Consider the following 13005-nt stretch of genomic DNA (forward strand, 5'->3'; position numbering starts at 1 on the left):
TCTGCCTCTGGAAAGTCTAGGACCTAGTTGCTGTGTGCTCTCAGGCAAGTTGCCTCCCTTCTCTGAACCTCACTTTTTAAATTTTCAAAATGGAGGATCATCCCCAGTTCTCAAATGAGGGCTTTCTTTCTCTCCCTGGTGGTCTTTCCCTTCTTTTGGGCCTAGCTCTACACAGTGGACAAAGACCGATTAGGACGTGAGGCCCAACGACTCAGGTCAGGGTTGGATTCCAGTTCTGGCTCTGCAGCAAACTCATTAGGAGTCTTTGTGTTGCAATTGGGGAAACTGAGGCCCAGTGAGGAGAAAGGACTTAGTTTCCCCAATTGCAACACAAGAGTTAGGACTCAGTATTTCCTGAAGTCCCATTTGTTCCTTGGGATGCTAACAGATAGAAACAAAAACTTAGGTGATCGGAAAAAGTTAGGGAAATGCTGGGTAAAAGCTGGAAGGGTATCTTGCCTGCAGGACTTTTCAGAGCCTTTAATATGCTAATGTGATTTGTGCATCTCCAAGGTGGTGGGGGGAGGGGGACATAGGCATCTATTTCTCAAACTCTTTTAACCTAGAAACCCACTTTCCAAGGTGAAAGTCAGCCAGACTAGGTGAAGACAGAAATAATACATCTACAGAACAGGATCTGTGCTGCCTAGCGGATATGACTACCCGTCTCCTCTGTTCAACACCACATGGTACGTGTATTGTAATATTAGGTTCACTTTACATTTGAGACATAGGTGGCTCAAAGAGGGGCAGTCACTTGCCAAATGCCACATGCTGGTGGGCGGCAGCCTCAGGACTGGAACCTTTGGGCCCCGCTGCTCTGGGGGTGGGTCCCACTCACAGGACCAATTTGCCCTGTCATCCTCATCACACATCACCTGATGCCATCCCAGTCCTTCAAAGGCCTCCACTCCCTTTGACAGAGGCTCAGAGAACTGGAACCAAGGCTCAGAGAGGCCCTACAAGTCACCCAGGGTCACACATGGAGTCTATGAGGACACTGAGGCCAGTTTTTCCTGACTCCTCCCCTCCTCCTGCCACTCTTTAGTGAGCTGGTGATGGTGATGATTTAAACAAAAAACCTTTTGTCCACCGGGTTTGCCCGCCCCCCTGGCTGGGCCCCCTTCCAATGGCCAGCGAAGGGGGCCCTGTGGCGGCCGTGTGGGCCCTTTAAGAGCACCCGGGACGCGCGGGCGCAGGCGCAGTACAGCGCGTGGGGAAACCCAGGCGCACGTGGAGTCTCAGATGCAGCTCAGAGCTGAGCTGTGCGGGTTGGGTTCGGGTTCGAAGTTGCTGCTTGGAGGCAAGGCAGGGGTCGAAATGGGAGCGGGATCTAAAAGCTGGGATGAGTCAGGAAAACACGGAGCCACCCTGAAAAGGTGAGTGTTCCCCACGTGGATTCCCTCCACTCAAATGTTTGTCGAAGCCCTGCCTCCAGTCTGATGCCTCTGGAGGATGGGGTGATGTTCTAATTGTTGTTATGACCGGAAGTGGTAGTAGTAGACGCGGTTCTGGGCCAGCCACACGTGGTTACCGTATTGGACAGCTCAGCTCTAACTGGGGGTGAACCCAAGACAGCTACACGGAGAAGAGGCTCCTAGCGTCCTTATGAAGAGAAAGGCTTGCACCTCGGGTCGGGGGAGGGGGCTGGATCGGCTGGCAGCGGCTCCCCTCTCCCTCGTTCACCCAACATGAAGTCCCAGCAGCGCGGGGTGCGGCAACTGAGGCCGGACCTGCGTTCTGGAGCCAAGTAGGCCATATTTGGGGGTCGGTGGTAGTTTTAGTCGCTGCATAGCACAGCAGTTAAGAGCTTAGACTCTGAATCAGAGGGCTGGTGTTCTACCCGAGCTGCTTCTCTGAGCTCCATCCTCAGCTGTGTGCCTTTAGGCAAAGTGATTGCCCTTCTCTGGGCCTCATCTGTGACGTGGCAGGGTGCACCCATATCAGGCGCACCTGAACAGTTGTGAGGCCTAAATACCATTTAGCGCTGAGCCTGGTAGCCAATCTGCCTACAGTAACTGGGCTGTCTGTAATTGTCGTAATGATAATATCGCTGACAACTGTGCTGCTCCTCCAATGTGGTATAAAGGGCAGGGGTGCCTCATGCCAGAATGACGAGGCTGGAGGGCCCTTTGACATCAGCTAGCTCAGCTCCCAGGGAGAAGAAACCTGGCCAAGGCACCCAGGGAGCCAGTGCTAGGACAGAGCTAGAACCCCAGCTGGGTCCTGGGGCCATGCCCCGACTGGCTGTGCTCCGTGCCTGCACCTGCCCCGCTTGCAGACCCACCCTGCAGAGGGTAAGATTTTTCCCAGGATAGGGGGCGGGTCCTCACCCCCGGTGTGAGGGACCTGACCTGCAGGGTGGCTCCCATCTCTGTCCTCTCTCCTGATGCCCCAGTGTGGGCGGGCCTGGTGGTGGGCCCAGGACGTGGGGACCTGGGCTACCTAGAATTGGTGCTGGTAGCCCCTTAGAACAGCCGAGCCACAGGCTGCCACCCAGCCGTAAACCTGGCTGTAGACCCTGCTGCTCTGCTCTGCGCCCCTCCCAAGTACCCGCACTGTGCTGTAGTCTCCTTGAATCCCATCTCTGGTTCTGGCGCTGCCCCCTGTGGGGATGGACCTGTTCCGGCTCACTCAAAGTACCATTGGTAGGATTTGCACCCAGGGCTAGCTCACTCCAGGGGCTGGGTTGCCCTGGGCACTGCGATGCCCCCAGGCGTACTTCAGTGATGGATGAGGGTGGAGTGTCAAGGCAGCCTGGCCCAGGGCGTGGGGCTTGATGCTGGAACCTGGCTCCCTCTTACCATCCTTGTGGCTGTTTCTCAGATTCTCTGCGTCATCTGTAAAGTGGGGATGCTTTTATTACATACCCGAGAAGAATGTCATGAGACTTAATTATGTGTGGTCAGAAAAGCACTGTGTCAGCTACCGTTTACATCCTATTTGTGATAACTCCCAGTGGCCTTTCACGCAGCGCTGACTTCCCTAGCTTGTCTCCCAGCAGGACCCCTGCTCCTGCTCTCCAGGGCCTGGGTGGTGTGTTTGGTTCATTGACCCAGCTCAGAAGGGCCTGGGTCCCGCCCTGGACACAGCCTCTTCCTCTCGGAGCCTCTGTGTGCTGCCAGGCTCGGGGGTCTGGCCTTAGGGAGGTGGATGTCTGCACTGCAAGGTCACATCCAGGGTGTCCTCTCTGTCCCTCTTCTGCCCTGAACCTGCCATGCCAGGCATCCCAGGCAGGGCTCCATGCATGAGAGGGGAGGCCTGAATCAGACTGGGGACCCCCCTGTTCAGACACTGGGCCAACAAGCCAGGGGAGAAGGTGGGGACAGGACGTGAGGAAGAGTCTGTGCTTTGCTGCTTGAACTACAACTTTCCACAGACTTGCTGTGTGACCTCAGGCAGATCGCTTCACATCTCTGAGCCGCTTCTTCCTTGCAAGCAGTGGTGAGGCTCCAAAGAGCTGCCGTGTATAGGAAAATGGCCAGCACACAGTAAGTGCCTGATAAATGCTGAGCATCCCGGAGCAGGGATGGTCTCCTGGACATCCCCAGGCACCAGGGCATGGGGTGGGTGTGTGCTGGGGCTGGCCAGGGAGATGGCCACTGCTCAGCCACTTTGGCCTGTCCCCAGCCACTCTGCCTCCAGGGAAGCATGGATGGTGCCAGGCACAGAGGAAGAGCTGGAAAGGAATTTAGTGATGCAGGGGAACACCAGCCCCAGGACCACCTCTGTACCCCTCAGGGAATGAGCCAGAGCGGCCCGGGCTCAGTTCTGTCTCGGCTGCTCTAGGACCGATCACTGACCCAACTGAGTGGCTGACACGTAAACAGTGTCCACTTCGAAAGAGCTGGAGAAGTAAATGAAACATTGCATACAAAGTGGCCCAGCAGAGGAGGGGCCAGGAGGCTCCTGGCCTGCTTCCGAGGGCTCCAAGCCCAGTCAGCAGGGGAGGAGACAGCCCATTTTACTCCTAAGGGGAGGAAGGAAGAACGAACGAAAACAAGAGCTACAAAACATCCCACAGCTGAGACACCATCTGTGTTTTCCTTTTTTTTTTCTTTCTCTTCGTTTTTAAAACAATATAGTGCAGACCGCACTTCTCACAGTAGAATATAATGGTCAATTTTAGTATAAAAAAAAAACATTCTCAGAGATTTGTAAATGCACTTAGTGCTTGAACAGGCCTTGGAGAGAGATACAGTACCGCTTCCGGAGTGCCAGAGGGGCCAGGACTTGGGGAAATCGGGCCCTGGAGACTTAATGGGGGGACCCCCTGCCTGCCTTATACCCTGGAATGGTGTGGGGCAGGCCTTGGAGGGTGGCTTGCAGGAAAAGAGTTGGATTGGATCTCCCAATTAAAACCAGCAGGTTGCCCCCACACTGGCTCCTAGGAGAACCCCTGAAGGAGGCGGGGTCTGGTCCCTCTGACATTGTTAGCCCCTATGGCGCCTTTGTGCACATAGGTAAATGGTGCCCCTTCCTCAAGATTCAGAAAATTGCTGTAATAAATATACAAGTCTAGGATGCAAATGGTGTCTCCTCAGATGAGTTGCCCTTGTGCAGTACACAGCCTGCACAACTGTGCCCAGAAGCCCTGTAAGATGTACTGAAGGGAAGGGAGAAGGTAGTCCAGGGTTTGGAGAATGGAGATGGGATTCTGTGTTGGGAAGGAATGGTGGGGAGGGGAAGAGAGTCTAGAAGAGGAGGAACAGGGGGACCTGTAGTCCCCGGAGCCTGTATTAGAGTGGTCTTCGCCTGGAGAGGGCAGTGAGGGCGCTGTGGACTCGATGACTTCCTCTAGGCCCCCTCTGCTCTTTTTCCAGGAGATTGGGGAGCTCGTGGGGGGAGGAGCTGTCTAAGCCCCAGGGGCCACTCTGATCCCACCCCGACTCTAGACCCTAACGTTTCCTTCTGCATCCCACTGTGGTCTGACCCCCCTCTCCTGGAGAGCCGGAAAGAACCACTCCTGTTTTAAGTGGTTTCTCGCTCCCTGCCTCTGCCAGCTTGGATGGAGGAAGGCGTGGACGTCGGCAGCTGCCCCTGGCCCTCCGCGTGTCCTGGGGCAGCTGATGGTGGGGAGGGGCCTTGGTGAGTGAGGTCACCTTGCCGCTCCCCGTCGGCAGCAGCCGGCCTGGCTTCCCTGTGGGCATCAATGGGCACTCGGACGCCGGGCGGGGCTGGCGCCCCCGCCCCGCGTGCTGCCCACCCTGTTCTGCGGCCTGCCTCCCCCCGGGGCGCCCTGTCCGTCTGTGCATCTGCCAGGCAGGCCTTATCTGTAGACGGGCAAGCGGATGTGGGCGTGCTGGTGGTCGAGCAGCCGGGGCACAGCCACCGTCTCGTAGCCCTTGCCCAGCATCTGCTCCTTGATGCATGGGGGCCGGATGTCGTTGATGAGATACTCCAGTGACTGCAGGCTGCTGCTCAGCACGGCCGTGTTGCACACGCTCTTGCTGGGCAGGCCTGAGAGGGTCTCCGCCGGCGGCCCCGCCAGCTCCCGGGCCACCCCCGGCCCCAGCTCGGTCACGGCCACTGCCGCGGCTGCCGGATTGTAGCAGTCGCTGGTGGGGGTCACCAGCACGCTGTTCCAGGGGGCGGCGAAGTACTGGCCCACGGTGAAGCTGGTGGGCAGCCCCACGCCGCAGTTGACGGGCGACCCGCCGGCCCGCTCGTATACCCGCCCCCCACAGGCCTCGGGGGACTTGCTGGCCACTGTGCCGCCGCTGTAGGCCCGCAGTGGCTGGGGCGGCGGCGGTGGCGGCTTCTGCGGCCACAGCAGGTAATCCAGGCCCCCGTCTGCGTACCCTGTGGGCTTGGTGGCCCCAGCCAACGTCAAGGCCGGCGTGCTTCCCTGGCCCAGCTCGGCGCCCTTCCGGCAGTCGGGCGGGCCGGCGGTAGCCGGGTAGGCCAGGCTGGGGAAGCTGGGCACCGGGCCGTGCTTGGCTGGGCTGGGGTGGGGAACGGCCACGGCCTGGCAGGCGGCGGGCGCAGCGCCTTGGGCCTGGCACTGCTGGTTGAGCTGGTAGAGGATGCTGTGGATGGAGGGCAGGTTGGAAGGTGGCAGGGGCAGGCCGCGGCCGGGCAGGGGGATGACGGAGGCGGCGGTGGCCGCGGCCGCGGGCAGGCCGGGTGGCGGGGCGGGCGCCTCGGGCGGCTTGGGGTAGGCCAGGGGCCCCAGAGTGCTGGGCGCCGGGTAGGGCGCGATGCCCACCTGCACGGCGGCCGGCGACAGCTTGGTCCGCTTGCCCTCGGCGCTCTTGAGCACGCTTTTGGTGAGCCCGGGGGGCGCAGCCACGCCGGAGGAGGAGACGGCGGCCTTGACGACGGCGAGCAGGCCCTGGTAGCCGGCCGTATGCGGCGGGTAGGGGCTGTAGCGCTGGCCACTGGTGTCGTAGCCGTTGACGGTGCGGCTGAGGTGCTTGTGCTGGGGCACGCGGATGTTGGTGGGGAAGATCTTGATGGAGAGTGGGCTGTTGGCCACCTTCTCGGCGTAGGCGTCCAGCTCGGCCGGGCTCGGGTAGCGGGAGGAATGCATGGAGCTGGCCACCGTCTCGCCTGTGGGGACACGGGAGGGGAGGAAGCACAGGTCAGAGCCGACCCTGCGACCCGGGGAGGCCCGGAGGCCGCACCCCACCACTGTCCCTGGAAGGACTCGCCAGCCACCCCTCCCTCGCTTTTTCCATCCAGTCACTTGCTCCTTCATTCATTCTTTCTAAATCGTTAAGCTTCGCATCGAACTGTAAAGTACGTAAAGGAAACTGCATACATCACAAGCTTCCTGCACTTTCACAAACAGAACACACTCGTGTGACACCTAGGTCAAGGGAGAGGCCTGTGCCAGTCCCCAGAGGGCCCCCTGCGCCCCCTCCTAGTCAGTACCCACACCAAGGGAATGGTTCTCCTGGCTCCTAACGGCGTGGGCTCGTGGTGCCTGGGCCTGGCACAGGTGAGCTGGGATCCCGCAGTGCATGCTCGTTTGCACTGTCGGGTCTCCGCCACTTAAGGTTATGTTTCGAGGTTCGAGGTTCATCCGGGTGGCCATGGGCGCGGCGGTCCGTTCATTCTCATGGCCGTGTGATGTTTGAGTGTGACGACATCACAGTTTACTCATCCTTCCCACTGCTGATGGCATTTGGGTCATTTCTGGTTTGGGGCTGATACAAATAGTGTGACAGCCCCTGGGGCATGTATTCAGTGAGTCCTGCTGGGAATAGGCCCAGGAGCAGAACTGCTGGGACAAAAGGAGAGACGAGAATGCTTAGCTTCAATAGAGAATGCCCAACAACTTGCCGAAGGGACTGTGCCAGCTGCGCTCCCCGCCCCCCCAGCCCAGCACGGGAGTTACGGGGGCTCCAAACCCTCCACTCCACCTGCCCGGTACCGTCGTTCATTGTATTAGGTTGGCCAAAAAGTTCGTTCGGGTTTCCCCGTGCCATCTTATGGAAAACCGGAACGAACTTTTTGGCCAACCCCAATACCACCACTCTGGTGGGTGTTCATTCCTTCCGCCCCTTTACTTGTCCTCTCGGTGCCTCATCTGTAGAATGGGGTGATGACGACCCATGGATGGTTCAGTGCGTTGCTACATGGGCCTGGCGCTGGGCAAGTTGCCACAGTTGGCTTTCATCCTGGTGCTCACCAGGCAGCTGGGAAGGAGGGGTTTTGCCCCCGCTGGCTGCCCATCCCCTCCCCAAGTCTGCCTGTCACCTGCAAGACCTGTGTGGTGGCCACTGCCTTTTTTGTGAGCTGTCAGCACGTCAGCTGAAGGGTGGACTTTGTTTAGTTTATTTATTTATATTTATTTATTTTTTTGGCCACGCTGCGCAGCTTGTGATACCTTAGTTCCCTGACCAGGGATTGAACCCGGGCCCTCGGCGGTGAAAGCGTGGAGTCCTAACCACTGGACCGCCAGGGAACTCCCTGAAGGGTGTACTTTGTGTGACAGGCTGACTGTCCCCACTGTCAGTGGGCACAACTGGGCCCTGCTGTGGGGGAGGTGGGTTGCCGGTGGGCAGACCCCCTTCTCCCATCCAAAGCCCCTCCCTGGTCCTAAGACATTCCTCAGTGCCACCCAGGAACCCCTCTGGGGCGGGGAGTGGAGCAGGAGGCCTGCGTGAGGCAGATGGAAAGACCCTGGGCTTTGGAGCTGGCTGCCTAGGTGGAGTCCTGCCTGGTTGCAGGGCTGTGTGGCCCTGGGCAAGTTGTTGGCCTGGCCGAGCCTCAGTTTCCCCACCTGTGGAATGGGGATAAGGACTGTGGCAGATCTGCAGGGCGGCCTCAAGGAATGTCTGTGCCAAGGGGCCGAGCAGGGGGTGAGACAAACAGTAGGTGATGGGAGATCGTGACCTGGCTGGGCCCTTGGGTGAGGAGGACCCTACAAGGTCTCATGGTGCACTGCCTTCCTCTCGGCCCTGTGGGCACCCCTGGGACCCAACAGTGACTCCTGTGGGGGTGTGGGGGGGTGGTCACCACTCTGAGCCTCAGTTTCCTCATCTAAAATGGGGTTATACCGCTGCTAACACTGCCTCCCAGGATGGCTGTGAGGCTTTCATGAGTCGTGCGGTGGAGCGTTAGCAGAAGTGGGTCTCTCTAAGTGTGTTCAGACCCTTCCCATCTGCCTGGCACAAGGGTTTTCCTGGGAGAGGAAGGGGTAGGGCTTGTGCATGGGTGGGCCTGGCATTGTGGCTGGGACACAGTGCAGACCCCACCGCCTTCCTTAGGCCTTCCCACCACATCCCCTCCTTCCCGAGCCTCACCCCTGACTCCCTTGTGGACTTAAGAGCCAATCTGAGCAAAATGCATGCCGTGACGGGGAAGCCTCACCCCCAGGGCTTCAGAGGCAGCTTTCTGGAAGAAAGAGCATCCTGCTAAAGGCAATGGTGAAAGGAGCGAGGAGGGAGGAGAGAAACATATTTCAGCAGAAGAAACTGCACAGGCAAAGGTCCAGAGTTGAGGAAGCCTGTCCCAGTGGGAACTATAAACCAGAATAAAAGCAGAAGCCCAGAGCAGGCATGCAGGGGAGGAAAGACCATGACAGGCAGCTCAGGATGGTGTCGGGCCAGAGCAGGGCCTCTTCGCTGTGGGGCAGTGGTTCTCAATGGTTCTGCCCCAGGGCACACTGTTGACATCCGCAGACGAGTTCGGTTGTCATAGCTTGCAGAGAGGGTTCTACGGCAGCTAGTGGGTAGGGGTCAGGGATGCGGCTAAACATCCTGCGATGCGCAGGACAAAGACCTGTCAGGCCCCTGGCGTCTGCACTGCTGTGTTGGGAGCCCTCGCCCAAGGCATCGGCGGCTGTGGAAGGTTCTAAGCAGGTGAGGGGCAGGGCAGGCCTACGTTAGGAAGACCATTCTCCTCTGCCCTGAGGTGCAGGGATGTGGTCTGACCTGGGCAGGACAGTGGGGAGGGAAGAGGCTGGTGGCATCGAGTACCCCAAGGAGGCTGGGGCAGTGCCACTCCATCCGTGTGGCCTAACCTGGGCCAGGTGGGTGGAGCTGACCCCAGGCCCCCCATCCTGACCCTGCCTGGGGCAGCCCCCCTCCCAAGTGGCCTAAAATAAACTCGGTGTGGAGAATGGAAATGTCACTTTGGCCAACGGGGGAATCTTTCTCCGAGATTGGATTTAAACTACATTATACAAGCAATTTCATGGGCACTTAGCGCCGCTCGGAGAGTCCCGCAAAAAAGGGACCAGCTCTTCATTTACCAGCCATAAATCAGCAGTTGCTATAATGAGCACAAAAATGTCACTTTTATGCAATTTTACAGATGAACAAAACTGGTGAAATTAACTGTGGTAACCTACTATAGTCAGCAAAAGCGGCTGCCGGGGGAAAAAAATTATATCTGTATGTATTTTTGTTCCTCTTAAACTCTCTTCCCGAGCAAGTTTCTGCCATTGTGGTGTGAAAACTCATTTGTCCTCACCATTATACTTTCATTTGGAGTTTATCTTGAGTATCCAATGAGCCACCAACTGTGAAAATGATTAAATCTACAAAATCTATCTAATGGATGGAATAAATTAGGTGTTTAAAACCTTAAGAAGAAAAAAAAAAGAAGAGCAATGCCTGTTACTAGTTTCCATTCATTGAAAGAAGGGGCCCATCTGGCCCCTCTGCTGGTCAACAGGGCTCAGCCAGTGTGGGTTGGTCCCTCCAGTTTGTTGGAGCCGACGGCGGTGCTGTGACACAGAGGCTGTCCTTTGGTGAGCGCTTCGTATACGTGAGGCCCCGTGCCTACAGCTTTTCTCCATGCCTCTTGTTTGGAGCACCTGACAGCTCCGAGAGGTGGGAGGTGGTCCCATTTTACAGATAAGGAAGCAGACAAGTTGTGACATTTGGCAGGCGGCCTCCAAGATCTGTCCCCGACCCCAGTGCTTCTCACCTCCTGGTGTTCACGCCCTTCCACTCCACACGGGGCTGACCTGTGTGACCTGTAAGATACCGTGGAAGTGAAGGAGTGTGGCTTCCAGGGCAGGGTCGCGAAAGGCTCTGTGGCCTCCTCCCCTCTTGGATCACTTGCTCTGGGGAAGCAGCTGCCTGTGAGGATGCCGGAGCCATAGAGGGCCACATGCGCCTTCTCGGAGGCAGGTCTTCCAGCCCTGGTCGAGCCTCCAGAGGACCGCAGCCCCTGCCGACATCCGCCTGCAGCCTCACGAGAGACACGGAGCAGAGCTACTGGCTAGGTGGCTCCTGAGCTCCTGATCCACGGAAGCCGTGAGAGACGGTACATGATCACTGATGCTTTAAGCCACTAAGTTTTGGAGCAACTTGCTACACAGCAGTAGATAACTCATCCAGGCCCCCATTTTACAGAGGAGGAAATGGAAGCTTCCCGAGAATACACAGCCAGGGAGGGGCTGAGCTGGGATTTGCCTTCCGTGTCATCGTCATGTCACCTGCACCCCAAGGCAGGCCCCAGCTGAAGCCAGGACACTCAGGAGGCGGACAGTCCTGAGGAGGGACTATAGAGTCAGCCCGGAGGCTCAGAGAGGCAGGAAGCGACCCATCAGAGGACACACGGCCGGGCAGCTCTCACGGCTGCCCTCGGCTCTCAGAGACTGCCGGCCGGCGGCCCTCGGCAGGCCTCCCCTGGACACGTGCTTGTCTCTGGGTGGGCGTGGACCAGGGTCACCCTGTTCCAAACTTGGCTTGATTGCTGCACCCCTGTGAGCCTTTGCATCTGCGGCCTCTACTGTCTACCTTGTTCCTGAAGGGCCTTCTCCTGAGCCACCCCGGGGGCCTCAACCCCAGCCTTGTCCACCAGCGTACAGTGGCCATGGCTTGGGGGGGGTCTCTGGCCACTTGGGCCAGGCTGGGCCCCCGAGTCCGTCTGGCCGAAGGCTCCTGACCCTCCCCTGGAGGTGGGCGCCACCACCAGTGTTCGGTGCAGTTGCACAGCCCCATTTTGGCAAATGTCATGACACAAAAAAGGCCTTACATGAAGGAACCAGCCAAGCCAGCTGTTTGTGGCGGGCTTCTACGCAGTGGCAAGGATGGGGGGCAGCGCTCACGGGGTTGATGGGCAGAGGAGGGGACCCATGGCCCTATGGGCCCCCTGGGGAGCCCCAGGGCCCACCTTCCCTGGTTCCCCGAGTTGGCCAGGGCACCCCCAGCGAAGGTTCGGCACCACGGCAGATTCTGACTGCCCTGGGCTTGTCCTGCTGCCCCAGCAGACTGGGCTCCCTGAGCTGGCTTGTTCAGTGCTGTCCCCACTGCCCACAGGACACGGAGCAGGAACTCAGGAAGGTCGCGCTGAAGGAATGACGAGGCTGTGGCTAGAAGGACCCGTCCAGCCTGGGAGCCCCTGTTCACCGCCAGTCACGACACTTGGGAGAGTTGGTCCTGGGAGGAACTAAGCCAGAGACGGCCCCATGGAGAGATGCCTCCCCCGCAAGCCCGCATCCCCCGGGTGTCTCCTGAGCCCTCCCACGTGCAGGCACCGTCCTGGGCTTGGAGACAAGCAGTGGTCAAAGCAAACCAAAGTCCCCGCCCTCTCGGAGCTGACGTCTAGTCGGGGGAGACAGACAATAACGTGTAACGCGTCCGGCAGCGACAGGCCCCGTGAACAAGGAGAAAGGTGTCGTAGTTTATGTCCACAATTCTTTGGCGCTCCTCCCACAAATAGCGGAGGCTAATTTTCCTTTACTTAAACATGAACTAACTAAGCAACTCGATTCTACTGAATAGAACGCGGCAGAAGTGGCGCTGGTGACTATCATGGCTCAGTCCTGAAGGCGCATGGCTGCCTCCTGGAGCTCCGGGTGGGTCTGTCTCTCAGGAGGTCCATCCCTGGAGTCATGTCCATCCCCGCCATCAGGTTCTGGGAAGCCCAGGCCACGTGGAGAGGCCACGTGTGGGTGTTTCAGCCAACAGCCGGCACCCACCACCCGACGTGTGAGGGAGCAGGCCTTCGGAAGACTCCAGCCCCGGCCCGGGTCTTCCAGCAAGGCCCCCTCCCCCAACCCCGTGCCCAGCGACGTCACGGAGCAGAGACACCGCCCCATGGTGCCCTGTCTCTAGTCCTGAGCATACGACAGAGCTGTGTGAGGCCGCTGAGCTTTGGGGTGATTTGTTACACAGCCGTAGTCATCGGGACAGCAGGGCGTGGGGGACGGAGAGGGATGGGATGGAAGGGCGCCTCGTTTGGACATGGCAGTCAGCGCAGAGGCTTCTCTGATAAAGCAGCTCTTCAGGACCGCGGAAGGAGGTGCGGGAGTGAGCCGCGTGGACATCTGCTGGGAGAGTGGTCCCGGCAGCAGAGGCTGAGGGGAGTGGACGGGCGCCCCGGCGCCTGGCACAGCGGGGCCGGCGGGGGAAGGTCATAGGAGATGGACCAGAGAGGCAGGGGGTGCACAGAGCAAACGGGCTGGGCCTTGGGGGCATTGAGAGGACCTGGGCTTTGCTCCACGGGGGAGGGTTGGGAGCAGAGGAGGGACATGACCCGATGTGGGTTTTAATGGTACCCCTAAGGCTACTGGGTGGGAAACAGGAAGAAGTCATCCCG

General features: G+C 58.8%; 1 protein-coding gene across 3 annotated transcripts in view; it reads right to left on the reverse strand.

Annotated features, from left to right (window-relative positions):
• Nucleotides 1-5134: 5134 nt before the first annotated feature.
• Nucleotides 5135-13005, reverse strand: part of FAM222A (family with sequence similarity 222 member A) — a 55294-nt gene continuing 47423 nt past the window's right edge. For all 3 annotated transcript variants that reach the window (XM_036823944.1, XM_036823945.1, XM_036823946.1), the window contains one exon: nucleotides 5135-6552. In XM_036823944.1, the coding sequence (XP_036679839.1) occupies nucleotides 5270-6552 (1283 nt within the window). In that variant the 3' untranslated portion in view covers nucleotides 5135-5269. The remainder of the gene's footprint in view (nucleotides 6553-13005) is intronic.

The sequence above is a fragment of the Balaenoptera musculus genome, chromosome 14 (genome assembly GCF_009873245.2).
Source record: "Balaenoptera musculus isolate JJ_BM4_2016_0621 chromosome 14, mBalMus1.pri.v3, whole genome shotgun sequence".
NCBI classification, from domain to species: Eukaryota; Metazoa; Chordata; class Mammalia; order Artiodactyla; family Balaenopteridae; genus Balaenoptera; species Balaenoptera musculus.